This window comes from Dipodomys ordii, unplaced genomic scaffold, assembly GCF_000151885.1.
Source record: "Dipodomys ordii isolate 6190 unplaced genomic scaffold, Dord_2.0 Scaffold29, whole genome shotgun sequence".
Classification (NCBI taxonomy): Eukaryota; Metazoa; Chordata; class Mammalia; order Rodentia; family Heteromyidae; genus Dipodomys; species Dipodomys ordii.
In genome coordinates this window covers 6,002,540-6,018,059 of record NW_012267245.1, presented here as the reverse complement: position 1 = coordinate 6,018,059, position 15,520 = coordinate 6,002,540, and the positions used below count along the sequence as shown (strand labels likewise).

The window sequence follows — 15,520 nt, the reverse complement described above, 5'->3', positions numbered from 1 at the left end:
GATGGTACCGCAGTTACCTTCAACAGAGCCAGGGCCTTTTGGAATAAAGGAATAAGAAATCACTGCTTTAGACTTATAAATCCCATCACAGGAGTTCACGGACAATGGTCGTACCCTGATACTCGGCGTAAAACGGGAATAAAATAATGATCGCTCTGTTCCAAGAAAAGAGTCTCAGATTTGTCTGCTGGGGACGGCTCAGAACTGTGATTCTCAGATCTCAGCCTCCCGAGGAGCTGGGATTATAGGTGTGAGTTACAGGGACCCTGGTGGGGAATAATTCTTGAAAGGATCTGTGTCATTTATTAGGGGAGGGGGCACGGTACATATTCTGATTAAATAGTCTGACTTTCCACATTTGGAAACCTACTTCATTGGGAAGGAAAAGCTCCAAACGGAGACACTGTAAACTGAAGAGAGAATGGAACATTTAGCTGGGTAAAATAATTGTGATGTCGACATCTCACGGGAGGGGAAAACGGTCACACGTCCGGTGTGGAGGTGTCACCCGCAAACCAGCCGATCGGTCGGGCCGGCTGACATCAGAGGACCCCCCCCCCCACTCCCCCTGGAAGAGAGCCAACGGACGGCAGGCGTACGGTTTTGGTCAAGTGATCAAACCAAGTCTGTGCAGAAATTAACGTTTTCTTTTTTATTATATATCATATAATGTAGTAGTAAAGTTTGAAGTGCATGAATAAAAAGTTAGTGAAATTAGAGGAAGAACAATCTATAATAGCAGTAATTAGGTTGCATTCCCTGTGTGTCTCAAAGAAACAAAACCGGAAAAAAAAAAAAAAGAGTTTTCAACTCATTTTGGCCTAAAACTTAGTATAGTTATGTTCAGGTCCCCAAGATTCTGACATCAGAACTCGGGCAACGCTGGTTAGAACCATAGGGGCTTTACAATAAAAGCTAAAATATTGACCATATGATGGCAAAAAGTCTTAGTTTGTGGTTAACGTATTCTCTTCTAGCTACTCTCTGATGAAGTTGGTGGTGCCGTGGAAGAGGACCTCCGCCGTCTGGAGGAGGACCGGGAGCGCTCCGCCCCATAGGCCAGCCGTTTGTCATAGCCGTCCATCTGGGCCTCCAGGAAATCCCGCTGCTGCTGGTGCAGGGTGTGGCTGATCAGGCCCGGGAGGGCGTGGATGCTGCCGATCAGAGTCTCCAGCTTCGTCTCCAGGGTGAGGATCCGCTTCTCGAAGTCCTCGCTCCTCTCGTTCAAGTCGGAGATCATATCGTACATGATGTTCTGAGTCTGGAAGGGGGGAGACGGGAGGGGGGGGGCGGTGTGGAAAGAGAGCGTGCTGGGCGGCCCAGCTCCCACCCCGGCTCGCCTCTCTGGTTGGTGGCAGCTCCATGAACGAATGAGCTGCGTGGGGAGCAAATTCTAGAAGGTTCCATGCTGGGGCTTAGAGCCGGTAAGACTGCAGGTACTCACCTGGTTCCCTGTTGGATGGCCTGGGGACATTAGGCCCAGGGATTTTAGGAATTGGAACAATTATAGCAAAGATGTCCATTTCTGTGTTTATGAGTGAGTTTTTTTCTTTTTGCCAGTCGTGGGGCTTGAACTCTGGGCCTGGACGCTGTCCTTCAGCTCTTCAGCTCAAGGCGAGCGCTCTACCACTTGAGCCACAGCACCACTTCCATAGAGGTGAGTTTTAATGGTTGTTATATAAGTAAGCACGCCAAATTTGTTGGCTATGTGTACTATTACTAGGGCAGTGCCTTTGTGTGTGTGTGTGTGCGCGTGCGAGCTAGGACTCAAAACTCAGGCTTGAATTCTCACTTGCCTTTTTGCTGTTGATGCTGTTAGCGAAGTCAAGAGTCTCATGGCTTTTTCTGCCCTGTGTGGCTTTGAATCACAATCCTCAGGACTCTACCTCTTGGGTAGCAGCCAGGGCTACAGGTGTGAGCCACGATTACAGGTGTGAGCTACCAGCACCTGGAGTGGCTCTTTTTTATAATGTCAATTTCCCACTGTTCTCAGTTTGCTTCGCGTTATTTTTTTACTGATGACTATTTCCAGCCATGAGCCTTGAAGACACACACACACCCAAGACACAGGTCTGCTGTATCCCTGTAAGACTGGAGAATTCCAGAACTCTCCTGTTGGATGCAGGCGTCGTACAGTGTGCGTCCAGTTCACGGCAGTCTGGAGAGCATTTAAGCAGGGGGGGGGTTGGCTCATGGAGAAGAGATGAGAGAAGGAGAAGGTACATGGCAGCCGGGCCCCGCGTGCATGCATACATGCATGCGTGCATCTCAGTGGATCTGTCCACCAGCGCGTGCACCCGGGGGCATGGCCAGTGCCCGGCGGTCACGGGCAGCCGACACAGGCTGGACTTACCTTGGCCAGGTCCACCAGGGTGTTGGCCTGGTCATTCAGCTTCCGCTGCTCCATCTTGACACTTCTCAATCTAGAAGACAGAACCCCAAGTTACGCACGCCGTCTCCCCCCACCCCGCAGCGGCCGTCTCGTGGTTGACCAAACAGCATGCACCAAACCGGCAAGAGCAAGGTACTGCATGGAGAATGCTTTCACTCTTTGGGGCGGGGTGGGGCGTCCATACCGGGCGTATGTATCTGGTACAATGAGGAGCATGCTTTCCCAACACCGCAAAAAAAAAAAAAAAAAAAAGAAAGAAAAGAGAGCCAGAGATGAGATGTCCCGGGGACAGAGCTGGTTACCGGACGTTGAATTCAGAAAGGATCATAAGGGGGAGTGGGGAAGGAGAAGGGGGGGGGGGTTTCACCATATGAGAAGAAGCCAGAACATTCCTTAAAGCCCCGGCGTCATGACAAATAGACATAGGAAGAGAGTTTGCGAGCAATGGGGCCTTGTCACGCGGAGCGACGCCGCCTTCCTATGCCTATGTGAGCGGCCGCGGGCGCCCCGTGGCGTCTGAGATGAGTCGGGTTAGCACTGGGGCCCGATGAGCGGTGACAGGCGGGATTCTCATTAGCAGAAACCAAACTTTTATTCAACCAGCAGCCAAGGTAGCTCAAAACGCATCGTCCTGTCTCCTAGTTCTCCATCGGTTCCTCGGGGACCTTTTCTTTCTTTTTTAACTCTTAAAACTGATTTTGATAAAGGAGGAGAAACTCCCTTTTTTTAAAAAAAAATTAGAGAGATAAAAGTCAGAACACACGTCTGACACAGCGTGTTTGTCAGAGGGCTTTTTGATTACTTACAATATCATTGTACACACCCAAAAAAAGCCACCGTTTTTTTTTTTGAAGTATTTCCAAATGAGAACTCTTATTTTTTTAGCATATTTATGTCCTAAGAACCAAAGATTTTTTTTTCCCAAGATAAAGATAGGTTTTTTTTTTTCTTTCTGTAAATCAACAATTTAAAGACTTCAAAGGACAGGTTTTCCTAGGCTACTTAATGGAAAAGGTTAAAAAAAGGAAAAGAAAGGGAAATCCATGCTAACCTTCCTTGGCCTTGGTGACAAAAGCCATTTTTAGAAAGTCAGCGTTGTTAACGTCAGACAATATGCTTTGTTGTTTTAAACTATTGTTAGTTTAAATGGCTCAGAATCGTCTATAACTAACTAGGTTATAACTCACAGGGCAAGATTTTACTGCCAGGAGACTCTGTCACGCGTGTTTGTGATCAGTGGTCCCACAACCACTCCCCCCTCGAGGACGTTGGTCCGTTGGGCCACGCAGAGTTGAACTGACTCCACCTTCAACTGCCCGGAGGCGTTTCGGTTCACAGCTCAGCCTGGTGACTGCTCACGACCCCTCAGCGTGACCTGGCAGGCTGGGCCGGGTCCTCGTCTAAACGAAATGTGCCAGCAGGACCCTAACGCTCACATCCTGTTGAGAAAAATCCCCAGTGTCCTTAGAAGGGTGACGTCTGTCCCTTGTACAACACGGGCCACAAAGAACTCTCTAGACGTTTGTGGGTCACCCCAGAGAGGGGAGAATGTGGGGTTCCACGTCCAGCTGGAGCTCTGGCTTTCTCTTGGGTGGAAGGGTGTGTGTGTGTGCGTGCGCGCGCACGCGTGTTAGGCAGTGCTCCTGGGGGCTGGATGTATGGCGGCAGAGCTGCTCTCCAGGACTTGAAGGATCACTCTTAGAGCAGTAAGACAAGCAATACTGGAGGCAGTGGAAGGAGCTTCTCCAGGCCTTTATTATGGCCAGGACAGGGCATGGGCCGGTCTCACCCTGCTCCTCCCCTGTCTTTATCTCTGGGCCCAGCAGAATCTCCGTCCAGGTTTCCACAGACGGGCAGCTTCCCAGGCAGGGGCTAGCTCAAAATAACCAGTGTTTTCACTGCTACGGAAGCCACTTCTACCTTTCTCGGCGGTGAATGTTTTTGTTTTGGGTGGGGGTTTGTATCAAGTCTGTGTGGAAAATTTAACGAATAATTAAAGCGTTATTTAGGGCTCTGGGGCCAGATGTTTCCAGCAAGAGGTGAGTGTGAAGACTTGAGCTCTGGCAATCGGGAGAGGTGGCTGAGGTTCTGCGAGTTGAAATGGATATGTTCAAATGGTGTGTGTGTGTGTACACTCCTCGGGTGACTCAACTGTGTCTGACAGTAGAATTTTGCCCCTTTTATCCGCTCCGAATGCGGTCCTGCGCATAACCCTAACTGGAGCTCCTCCGTGTTCCTGGGACATGTATCATTTTTTGTCCTGCACAGCCTGAGATGGGGGACCGTAGATGGACACGTCCATCTGAGCTGCCGGAATAAAAGGTAACATGCAGAGAGGTGCATATTACTCTCTTCCCACACCCCACACACGAAAAGAAGAAGAAACGTATGCTGATTTCTTCCTTGTGAACTTCACTTATCAAAGGAAAATAGCATGGGTGGTTTTTTGTTTTTGTTTTGGATCACATTTCCAATAGCAGCAACCAGACGACTAAAATTCACAAAGAAAGGATCCGTTTTTTGGCAGGTGCATGCAGCCAGTGGAAAAGTCTGCAAATGTAGAGAGGCACGGCTCACGCAACTTACTTCCGAGCTCTATTTTCATTTTGTTGGAAAAAAAAAAGACAGAAGAAAAAAGAAACTGTAAAATATTCTGGAATGGAAAAAGAAAAATCACAGAGGCGCGTCAGTCTGGCACAGGGGGCTCGATTCATTCGACGGAAGACCTCGTGACCAAGGGACACCCTGTGGGTGGACCTCTCCGTCCTTGGCCGGTGAGTGGGGGCTGTCCAGCGAGAGTGCTCGCCGTTCCTCCCGACCCGGACAGACGTGAGACAGGGGAACGAACCCCAGGCCAACCCGGCCTCGGGGTGCTCGGGGAAGCAACTGAAATCATTTTTTTTTTCTAAAACAATATAGTGACCAGAAGGCCAATGTGCTCAATAAATCGGGGCATCCTAGTGTTTGAGGGGGGGGGCCTCACGTGTTCCCCAGAGCCGCTGTATAAAGGACCACGTTGGATTTCTTGGCTCTGAGACAAGTTGGTGTTGGCAGGTGGGTCTACCATACATGACATGGAAGAAACAAGGATGGAAAGGTAGAGGAAGAGCTCACGTGGTGGCACCAAGCGACACAATTCAAACAGGCTCACTGCTGGGAAGAGGACTCGAGCAGATAGAGAGGGCAGCAAGGACGGGAGGGAGGGAGAGAGCTGAGCCTCAGGGCAGGGAGACAGCAGCGGCCAGGCTCTCAGGGAGAGATGGGGGCTCTCCCGGGAAACGCCAGCTAATGAGTTTGGAACGTCTGCCCTTCTGCCACGAAGGCCCGAGCGGCCCGGAGCTGCCGGCCGGGCCTCGGCTCACGCTGGGTCTACAGGGAGCGGTGAAGGCCTTGCCTCGTGGAATCGAGCCCCTGTGTGCCTCACCTCCCCACCCCTCCCCGTGACAGCCAGAGCCGCCCCGCACGCAGCCCAGAGAAACGAGGCTTTGTGGAGCTTCGTCACGAAGCACAGGGCTCCCGTGTCCAGGACAACACGTATGAGACAATTCAGAACGCCGTCTGAGCCGCCCGAGGCTCGCGTACTGGCGAGGTACACGTTCCACAGAAGAAACGGAGTCAGAAACTGTGACAGACGCAAGAGAATTCCTTGGGGAATTCCTTGGTCACCACTCAGAAGAGCAGGAGATGGGGGAGCGCTGGGAAAATTCCTCCACGGCACCCAGCACCTCAATTCAACCTGCCCAGTGGGCACAACTGCTGCTGTCTTTAGGACAGGTTTTTTTTTTTTTTTGGTTGTTGTTGGTTGTGGGGCTTGAACTCTGGGCCTGGGCGCTGTCCCTGTGCTCTTCAGCTCAAGGCGAGCGCTCTACCACTTGAGCCACAGCGCCACTTCTGGTTTTCTGGTGGTTCATGGGAGGTAAGAGTCTCACGGGGCTGGGAAGGTGGCTCAGTGGTAGAGCGCTTGCCTTGCATGCCTGAGGCCCTGGGTTCGATTCCTCAGCACCACATAAGCAGAAAGAAAAAAAGCCGGAAGTGGTGCTGTGGCTCAGGTGGTAGAGCACTAGCCTTGAGCTGAAGAGCTGAGGGACAGCGCCCAGGCCAAGTTTAGGCCCCACGACCGGACCCCCCCCCCAAAAAAAAAAAGTAGACAGTGGAACAAGAGAGGTTTTGAAACCCATGACCAAAAAAAAAAGTCTCACGGCCTTTCCTGCCCAGGCTGGCTTTGAACCACGATCCTCAGATCTCAGCCTCCTGAGTAGCTAGGATGACAGGCGGGAGCCACCAGTGTCCAGCTAGGACAGTTCTTAAAACTAGCTTTCCTACAGGGTGGGCTTAAAAAAAATTAGTTTATTGAAAAAAAGCTTTTCAAACCTAACAGCCAAGGTTATATGATGAATAAATACCTTTGCGTTTCTCCCAAGGGTTTGCCTGTAAATGCATTCAGAACCTAAAATTTAATGAAGACCCACAATGTGGGGTAAGCGTCCCTGGTAGGGACGGTTCTGGGGCTAGATTACCACACACTTGCTGCAGTGTGATATTCTGAATTTGGTATCGGGCATTTATCCAAGGCCAGTTCACCCCGGATTGTGTTTTTAATAGGGAACGCTGACAGAAGCATGAAATCTTGGCGGGCACGGATGTGTGGCAGGCCGCAGACCCGCCGGCCTACGCTTGCTCACTGTGTCCGCACACTGGTGTTCCCCGGCACACTGGGCTCCTCACACCCACCGAGGTGAGCTTCCTTTCCAATAGCTGCACACGAGACAGGTGCTCACACCCAGACACTTGCGGTCCATGGCGGGCCCTGGGGGTCTCGTGTGTGGATGGGGGGGTTGCTGGTGACAAGGGCTTTGGGGGTGGTTATGACTGTGGCTGGGGACAGGCCTGGCCTGCAGGGGAGGGGGCGGGGGGAGGACGTCTGGGCAGGAGGTCCCGGCGGTGGCTTGTAAGGGGAGCTTGGTTCTCTCTCTGTGCTGTCTCACGTCTTCGGGGCAGTACTAAGACCCTAACAATCATGGGGAGCTCGGAGCTGCATCTGGTTTAAGGAAAAACACCACTGCCTTCTTATGAGCAGCAATGAGGAGCAACTCCTCTACCACGTACACACGTGTGTGCGCTTCTGCCTTAGGTACCGGAGAACCGGCTTCTCCGCTGCTTCTCGGAAAAGAAAAAGCGCAAGCAGTGGTGTAATTACATCTCAGAGCCAGCTGGTTGGATGGACAGACAGGTGGAAGGTAGGAGAAGAAAGCCTTGAGATTCTGCATGTGTGGTGCCAAGGGGCTTAGCAATGAGCTCCGTCTGTCCATCCGTCAGATGAGTTCTAGCCTTGCAACTTTCTTGTCCTGTGCTAGTTTGGCCCCAGGGAGACAAAGAGCTGGGGTTTGTCTGGTTTCCCAGGGTCGCCTGGGTGGATTTCACTCTGTGTTTCTTTGTGCAGGAGCGGCACATCTGCCTGATCCCAGACCTGAGACCCACAGGGTAAGAATACTTACAGTGAAGACATCTCCACCTGGGGGAGGGGAGGGAAAGTCCTGCGTTTCCAAATTATCCTGACTCTTACGAGACACAGATACCTACTTCAAACGCCTATGGGAGTTGGGTAACAATGGAACAGCGACCGGGAGGGGAACGCTGCCATTTCAGGATGATCATGGAACGCAAAAATCTACAGGGAACATGCGGCGCGCACACAACCCCGAATTTCTGACTGGGGATGCGCCGAGTCTCCGATTACTAAGACAATAATTGCGTTCTAATCCATACAGACATTTGATGTATGTGGGGAAAAAAATCTAGGTAGCTCACGCCATTTAATCTTTCAAGATTTTACCACGCACACAAGCTACACATCTTAGAACGGACGGACAATGAGAGGTAAATAAATTGGGACACGCCATTTTAATCGAAACGACTGATACTGAATACAGAAACAAGACATCTTGGTTAAGAAATGAGTAGTCTACTCATGAATTTTAATCGAAGAGCAGCTAAAATTCTCCTTCAGTATTTCACTGAGAGAATTACTGCGTACACAACAACAACAACACAACTAAGTGTTGGCATCGGCAGCCAGCCACAAAGCAAGCAAGATAAACACGGAGCCGGTACTTACTGGTGAATAGCTTGCAAGAATTTCCGCTGATGTTTCCTCACTTTCGCGTGGTCTATCTTCTTCACCAGCTTCGTGTTTTTGTAGATGAGCCATGTTTCCCTGAGCACGTTGGCAGCTGCGTTTTTTACCTGTTCGGAAAACAAATGGGGGAGAAGCCGGCGGTGAATTTCACGGCGGAATCCTCGGCCGCTCGCCGGGGAGGCCCCCCCTCCTCCACCGGGGACAGCGGCAACCGGACGGTGCGGGGCGGAGCCACCGGGGGCCTTGGATTTGCGCCCTTTGAGAAGTAGCTGTAGCTGCTGTGGAGCCATCCGGAGACAGAAAGATTAGGGAGGTACCGCCGTCTATACACCTCTCTCTCTTCTCTCTCTCTCTCTGCCTTCCTTTCTCAACTCTTCTTTTCCTGCATCCCGAGCAGCTGGGCGCCCACCCTCTGTGGTGACTGTCCTCTAAGTCTTGCTTTCTTGATGAAAGGCTTCAAAATATCTTGGAAGCCGATAACAAACTTAGCCAGCCCAGATTATGATTATTATTATTTTGGTAGTCTTCCTTACGCTACGGGAGCTGATAATCTAGAACTTTCTAGAAAGTTCTAAAAGATGGGCGCATCAAGTGAGGTTCAAGCCACGGGGGCCCGGTCCCTCCTTGGGGTGACCGGCCGACCTGGTGGGAATTCAGCTTCCCGCACAATGATCACCTGGCCCGTCCCGCAACGCCCGAGGCCCACGGGACGGAAGCGTCCCTGAGGTCATCTTGAGCGATGGCACCGTGCGTGTGTATTTCCTCTGCGCTTGTAACGGGCATCAGCCTTGGTGACTGACGGTGCCGAGATTTCTTCTTGGGGGGGGAGGGGGAACTAACTTCACTGCTACTTTTCAATATGAAAGGGAAAAATAACATGTCCCCGAATTAAAACCAAACAAGCAGCCAACTAGCAAACATACACTTCCTCCATTACTCGTCTGTCTCTGTCTGTCCTGGTCCTTGAACTCAGGGCCTGGGCGCTGTCCCTCAGCTCTTCAGCTCAAGGCGAGCGCTCTACCACTTGAGCCACAGTGCCTCTTCTGGTTTTTTGCTGGTTCACTGGAGGGAAGAGTCTCATGGACCTTCTTGCCTGGGCTGGCTTCGAACCCCCAATCCTCAGACCTCCGTGTAGCTCGGGTGACTGGTGCCCGGCTTCAGCTACGTTCCTCCTGGCAGGTCTCTCCTTTCTTGGGTGGGAAGGACAGACGGAGGACGGCGACAGGCTGGGACGCTCACTGCCGCAGTCCGGTGTAAGCCACGGTGAATCGGTGCACGAAAGCGCCCGGAGACTTGCAGAGAAATGGAGCGAAAGCCAGGTCCGGACACTCGCCGTCGCTCGGGGCGAGAGGAAAGCCGACCCGGAGGGAATGGACCATGTGGTTTCTCAGGTCAGGAGCGTGCGGCGGCCTTTGCGCAGGTCTGGAGACCTCGGTCTGGGCTCTGGATGGCTGCGTGCACGTCCGCCGGTGAGTTTCTCAGGCCTCGCTGAGCTCTGCGGACGGCTGTGAGTGGATCGACACCTTCTCTACAACGCACCACGCAGGCCGCTGCGCACACTGGAGGAAATGGAGTCTCTCCCGTCAGCCAGGGGCCTGACCGGCCACGGATGTGACTGAATTCCTGGCCATTTTTGAAATAAAGCCTCGCTTCCGGCCTTGGCACACCCCCACTTCTGTGGGGTACCCCCGTCCTGGTCAGGACAACAGGTGGCAATGCGGAGAAGGGGCCTCATGAGCTTTTCTGCTTGAGCTGGCCTCCAATCACGATCCTCACCTCTCAGCCTCCCACGTCGCTAGGGCTACAGGGGTGGGGCCACTCACTGGCTTGTGATGTTATTATAGTCCTTACTGATTCACAATTCTACATGTAATTGTGAAGAACTTATATTTACTCTGAAAAGGCTAAAATCTGAGGGTTTGAAGCCGGCTGAGGTAAGAAGGTCTATGAGACTCTTTCCTCCAACTAACCGCCAAAAAGCTGGAAATGGAGCTGTGGCTCACATGGTAAGAGCATCAGCCGTGAGCGAAAACAGGCCAACAAGTAGCAACCAGGCCCTGAGTTCGAGCCCCCCGGGCTGGCACATACACACGCAAAGAATTCACGCAGTATCGTCTGTCAATTTGGAAATCTTGAACAGAATCGGGTCAGGATCCTCGGAACGTCTTGCGTTTGTTTGTTTCTTCTCAACAGCAAGGCATCTCTGCGGCCCAAACTCCACGCTCTCTTCGGTGTTCAATCCCAGATGGGCAGCGGTCCGGCCTTCCCCAGGCCCCAGATACCCGGCGACAGGACAGAGCGTCCGTCTGCGCGGGGCTACGCCCGCCCCTCGGCCAGCTGTGGGGACTTTTGTGTTTGCTTTCTGCTTTTGTTGGCACTCTTCCACCTGGGCACTGGGGGCAGCTCTGAGCTGCAGAGTCTCAACACATTTTCCATCTCCCTCAACGCTGAACACGACAAATCTGTTTCCCTTTCCCACACGGGGAAACCATGTCTGTGTAAAATTGTTTCCCCTGGAAATTTGTGCATGGTGAGTGATTTTTTTTTTTCATGGTGATTTTTCAATTCAGGAAGGCTCGAAAAGTTAAACCTGGTCTTGGGAAATAACCCACTGTTTCAATATTTATCACTGTTATTTATTTTCTTACAGAGTTATATTCCAATTTCAGAACATCTATGGCCATTAACCTGTTCGCCACTGGGGGGGAAAATATTTCTTCTACATGGTATTTCAGGGAATCATCATTTTTTTCTTTTCAGCAGGGTTTAAACTTAGGTCCTTGAGATCGGTAGGCGGGTGCTCTACTGTTTGAACCAGGCCTCCAGCTCTTTTTGACTTTGCTATTTCTCTAATAGGGTCATCGTCCTGTTCTCCAGGGCTGGCTGGGACCGCAATCCTCAGCGCCTGAGCAGCTGGGCTGTGAGGCGGAGCCCCTGGTGAGTAGCTGCAGTTTTTCGATCTCTTAATGGTTACATGTGGCTTTTGGGACGTTTCTTTTTTGTTGTCGGTGGTGCTTTGGTGGGGATCGAACCCAGAGCCTTGGGCACGCTGGGCAAAGAGCTGTAGCACTGAGTTACAACCCCAGCTTGATGTGACAGCCACAAGGCGCGGCGGCCTCTGTCGCCCAACGCCTCCCGGCCGGCCGCAGTTCAGGCAGAAAGGCCTGATCTACCTGGGAAGCCCCCCGCCCCCCCCAGTTTAGCAAGCACGCCCCGCCTTCCCGGCCGCGCACCCCGAGACGGCGTAGATGGCGGGGGCCGCTGGGGCGGCCGGCCGGTCACTCACCCTCTTGGTCAGCTGGGTGTCCATCATGAAGTTGTGCACGTGTTTCTCCGCTTTGGTGAGTTCTAGTTTTCGCGCCACAACAGCTACCACCAGGGCTGTGCAGCCCGCACCCTGGAGACAAGGAGGGCCAAAGCAGCGTTATTATTATTGTTGTTGTTGTTGTTTGGATACTGGCGCTTGAATTTAGCTTTTGTGCTCAAGGCTGGCGCTCCACCACCTCCGGGTTTTCTGGTGATTCAATGGAGATCAGAGTCTCATGGGGTTTCCTGCTCGGGCTGGCTTTGAACCGCGATCCTGCCCGCGCCAGGACGGGTAGAGCGCCCGCCTTGAGCTGAAGAACTGAGGGACAGCGCCCAGGCCCCTCTGGGATTTCCTCCAAGACCAGCAGAGAGGGCTGTGCACCGCCCCCCCCCGCCCTTCCGGGGAACGACGGCGGAGTTTGGGGACCACCAAACCTATGGTGGCTTTCTTGCGCTCCAGCGGGGGGAGGAAGCAAGCGAGGATGGCTTGAGGCTTGTCCGCGGTGGTAATCATCCCCGGGGTCAAATCTCCCTTTTGGAAATGGCACCAGCGGGAGCCCCGGTGTTGTGCGGACAGACAGGCGGCGGCCTGAAGGATCTACGCCGGGCACGGGCCGCTCCCCTGCCGTCCCAGCTACTCGAGGGGCTGAGGAGTGCGGGCGCCGGTGGAAGCCAGCCTGGGCGGGCAAGTCGCTGTGGCTGTGGACTCTCCCGTCCAATCAGCCACCAAAGAGCCCGAAGCAGAGCTGTGGCTCACGTGGTAGAGCCGCCAGCGTTTGAGGGATGGAGCTAAGGGACGTGTAGTCACGCGGGTCCGGGGTGGGCGTGGGGGGGGGTTTCTACCTCAAGTAGAGAGGTTCTGGGCTTAGCTCTCTCTATGGTTCATTCTCTTCCTGTCCAACAGCTCCTTGCTCTGTGGAAGACCTTGGTGGAGTTAAAGAGCAGCGCGCTGACCCCGGGGACCCGACCTCTGTGTTCCTAACCCTTGCGAGTAAAGACAGAGCAACGAGTCTCGGAGAGCCATCACATCCGGACTCAACCCTCGGCCACGCGGAGGCTGCTGAGCCTCTCATCCAACAGCCTCCAGGAGGAGGCCGGACGGGGATGAAGCCTTTCCACTGGCTTGTCTTCACTCAATTACTCCTCGGGCCGAAGCAACTAAACACCACCCCATGCGTGGAGGGGCGCCTCTTCTGTGGTTCTGCCGAAATCTGAATTATTCAAGAGCCACTTAGTGGCGAATAACCTTCCTTAGACAGAGATCGCTCTGTACTTAAAGATAATTCCACCCCCGATCTCCATCCTCGCTCCAGAGTCCAACGTGGAACCGGTGCTGGTGCTGTGATCTTCTAGGAATAGAAAGGCCTCGGAGTCACCTTCAAGATCAAACCACCCTGGGCAAGTTCCTCTTGAAGAGGTCGGCTCTCTCTCTGGCTCGCTCATTATCTATTTATCCCTCTATATAATCAAGAAGAAAGCTGCAGGGTACCAGCATGTACGTATCTCTAAAATCCAGAGAAAGTGTCTTATGAAGAATGAGCTTGAAGGGCGGCCCCCAAGGTCATCGGCTGGGGACCCCGGGGCGGCGGTCAGTGCCCAGAGGACACCCCCCACCTCCGGCCTCCACGCACCGGGGACAAGGAGAGGTAATTACGGCGTAATGACTTTCTCCGGAGGGCAGGGAGCGTCTGTCTGCGCCAGCCTTTCCTGGGCTTTGTGGAGGAGAGTCTCCAGGAGGGGAGGAGAGGCGCGTGCACTGCTCTGAGGCTGTGGTTCTGATGTGAATCGGCACTGGACAGAAGGGTCTCCCTGACTGCCTGTTGTGCCACACATAGTTTTGGGGTGCTGGGGGTCAAACCCGGGGTCCTGAGCCAGTAGGCCAGACCAGCACTCTTACCACCAAGAGTGTCCTTGGCATTTAATTATTTAGTCCCTCCCTCTTTGTGCCAGCCCTGGGGCTTGAACTCAGGGCCTGGGCGCCGCCCCTGAGCATCATTTTGCTCAAGCCCAGGGCTCCACCACTTGAGCCACAGCGCCACTTCCACAGCGCCACTTCCAACTTCTTTTGGTGGTTTATTGGAGATAAGAGTCTCAGGGACTTTCCTGCCCAGGCTGGCTTTGAACCGAGATCCTCCGATCTCAGCCTCCGCGCAGCCAGGCACCCTGTGCCGTTGAACTTATTAACGGGGCAAGGTGACCTTGTGAGTAACGCCGTTTGTCCGTCTCCCTCCCTCTTCTGATGGTTTCACAGCAGAACTCTGAACTCCGCCCAAGCCGCAGACGCTATTCGCTAAAACCCGGGACCCGCGGCACACAGTCCACCTGCTTGATGGAGACTTCTAGAATGACGGTGCGTTCCAGGCGGTTGAAGAGGGAGAGCGATGGCGTTTTACTCCGCGCTCCGAGCGCCGATGGCTGCAATGACCCCTGACCGCGTGCCCACCCCCACCTCACCAGCCTGTGCACTGGAGCGATGGAGCCCCGCCCCGCGACACCACAGTGCGCCCAGGCCTCACACAGCCACGTGGATGAGAGACTGAGAGGGAGATGGGGGAGGGGAGGGGAATGGAGGAGGAGAGAGGGACAGGGAGAGGAAAGGGAGGGGAGGAAGGGGGGGAGGACCATGGCTCCCATTTTCCCTCTCTTCCTCTCTGTCCTTCTCCCGCTCCCCTCTGTCCTGTCGCTCTCCTCTCCCTCCTTCTCTATCCCATCTCTTCCTCCTCTCCCCTCCCCCTCCCTCCTCTTCCCCCAATTCCCCCTTCCTCCTCTTACCTCCTTCCTCCTCTCCCCTCCTTTCTCCTCTTCCCCACTTCCCCTTCCTCCTCTCCTCCCTTCCTCCTCTTCCCTCTCCCCCTCTCTCCCCATTCCCTGTCTCCCCCTGCCCTTCTCCCCTCCTCCCCCTCTTCCCTCCTCTCCCCCTTCCCCCTCTCCCCTCCTTCCCCCTCTCCCCCTCTTTCCCCTTCCTCCTCTTCCCTCCTCTCCCCTCTTCTTCCTCTTCCCCTCTTCCTTCCTCTCCCCCTTCCCTGTCTCCCCTCTTCCTCCTCTCCTTCCTCCTCTCCCCACCTGCCTCCTCTCTCCTCCTTCCTCCTCTCCCCCCTCCTCCTCCCTTCCCTTCTCCCCTCCTCCCCCTCTTTCCCCTTCCTCTTCCCTCCTCTCCTCTCCCCCTTCCTCCTCCCCCCTCCTCCTCTCCCCTTCCTCCTCTTCCCTCCTCTCCCCCTTCCTCCTCTCTTTCTCTGGCTCTCCCATTCTCCCTCTCTCACAATCTCTCCTTTCCTCTCTCCCATCCTTCCTCTCCCTTGGGAGAGAGGAAGAGTGAGGGACTGAGAGGGAGAGGGAATGGGAGACAGGGAGAGAGGAGCCAGGGGAGGGGCAGAGAGCGAAGGAGTGCGGGAGAACGGGAACAAGATGGGAGAGAGCAAGAGGGAGACAAAAGGAGAGGAGGAAAAAGAAGAGAGGAGGGAGACCGGAGGAGGCAGAGGAGAGGCGGGGACGAAGGGGGGTGTGTGTGGAGGAACATGAGGGGGGAGGGAGGAAGGGGCTGGGCGGCTTTGGCGGTGGGGTGGTTGGGTTTGAGGTGCTGGAATAAACTAAGTGAAACTCCTGTCTGAAGTGTGTGGCTTCTGATGCGCAAACGCCTCACAAAGGGAGGGGTGGGGGGAAGGGAGGGAGGGGTGGAGAGGAGAGAG

At 53.9% G+C, this 15,520-nt stretch overlaps 1 protein-coding gene across 1 annotated transcript in view; it reads right to left on the bottom strand.

Moving 5' to 3' along the window:
• Positions 1-757: 757 nt before the first annotated feature.
• The window catches only part of Kcnn2 (potassium channel, calcium activated intermediate/small conductance subfamily N alpha, member 2), a 58,946-nt gene continuing 44,183 nt past the window's right edge, over positions 758-15,520 (bottom strand). Inside the window, exons 7-10 of the mRNA XM_013016009.1 lie at positions 11,815-11,925; positions 8,508-8,635; positions 2,354-2,423; positions 758-1,261 (exon numbers count right to left, since the gene is read on the bottom strand). Of these exons, the coding sequence (XP_012871463.1) occupies positions 974-1,261; positions 2,354-2,423; positions 8,508-8,635; positions 11,815-11,925 (597 nt within the window). The 3' untranslated portion in view covers positions 758-973. The remainder of the gene's footprint in view (positions 1,262-2,353; positions 2,424-8,507; positions 8,636-11,814; positions 11,926-15,520) is intronic.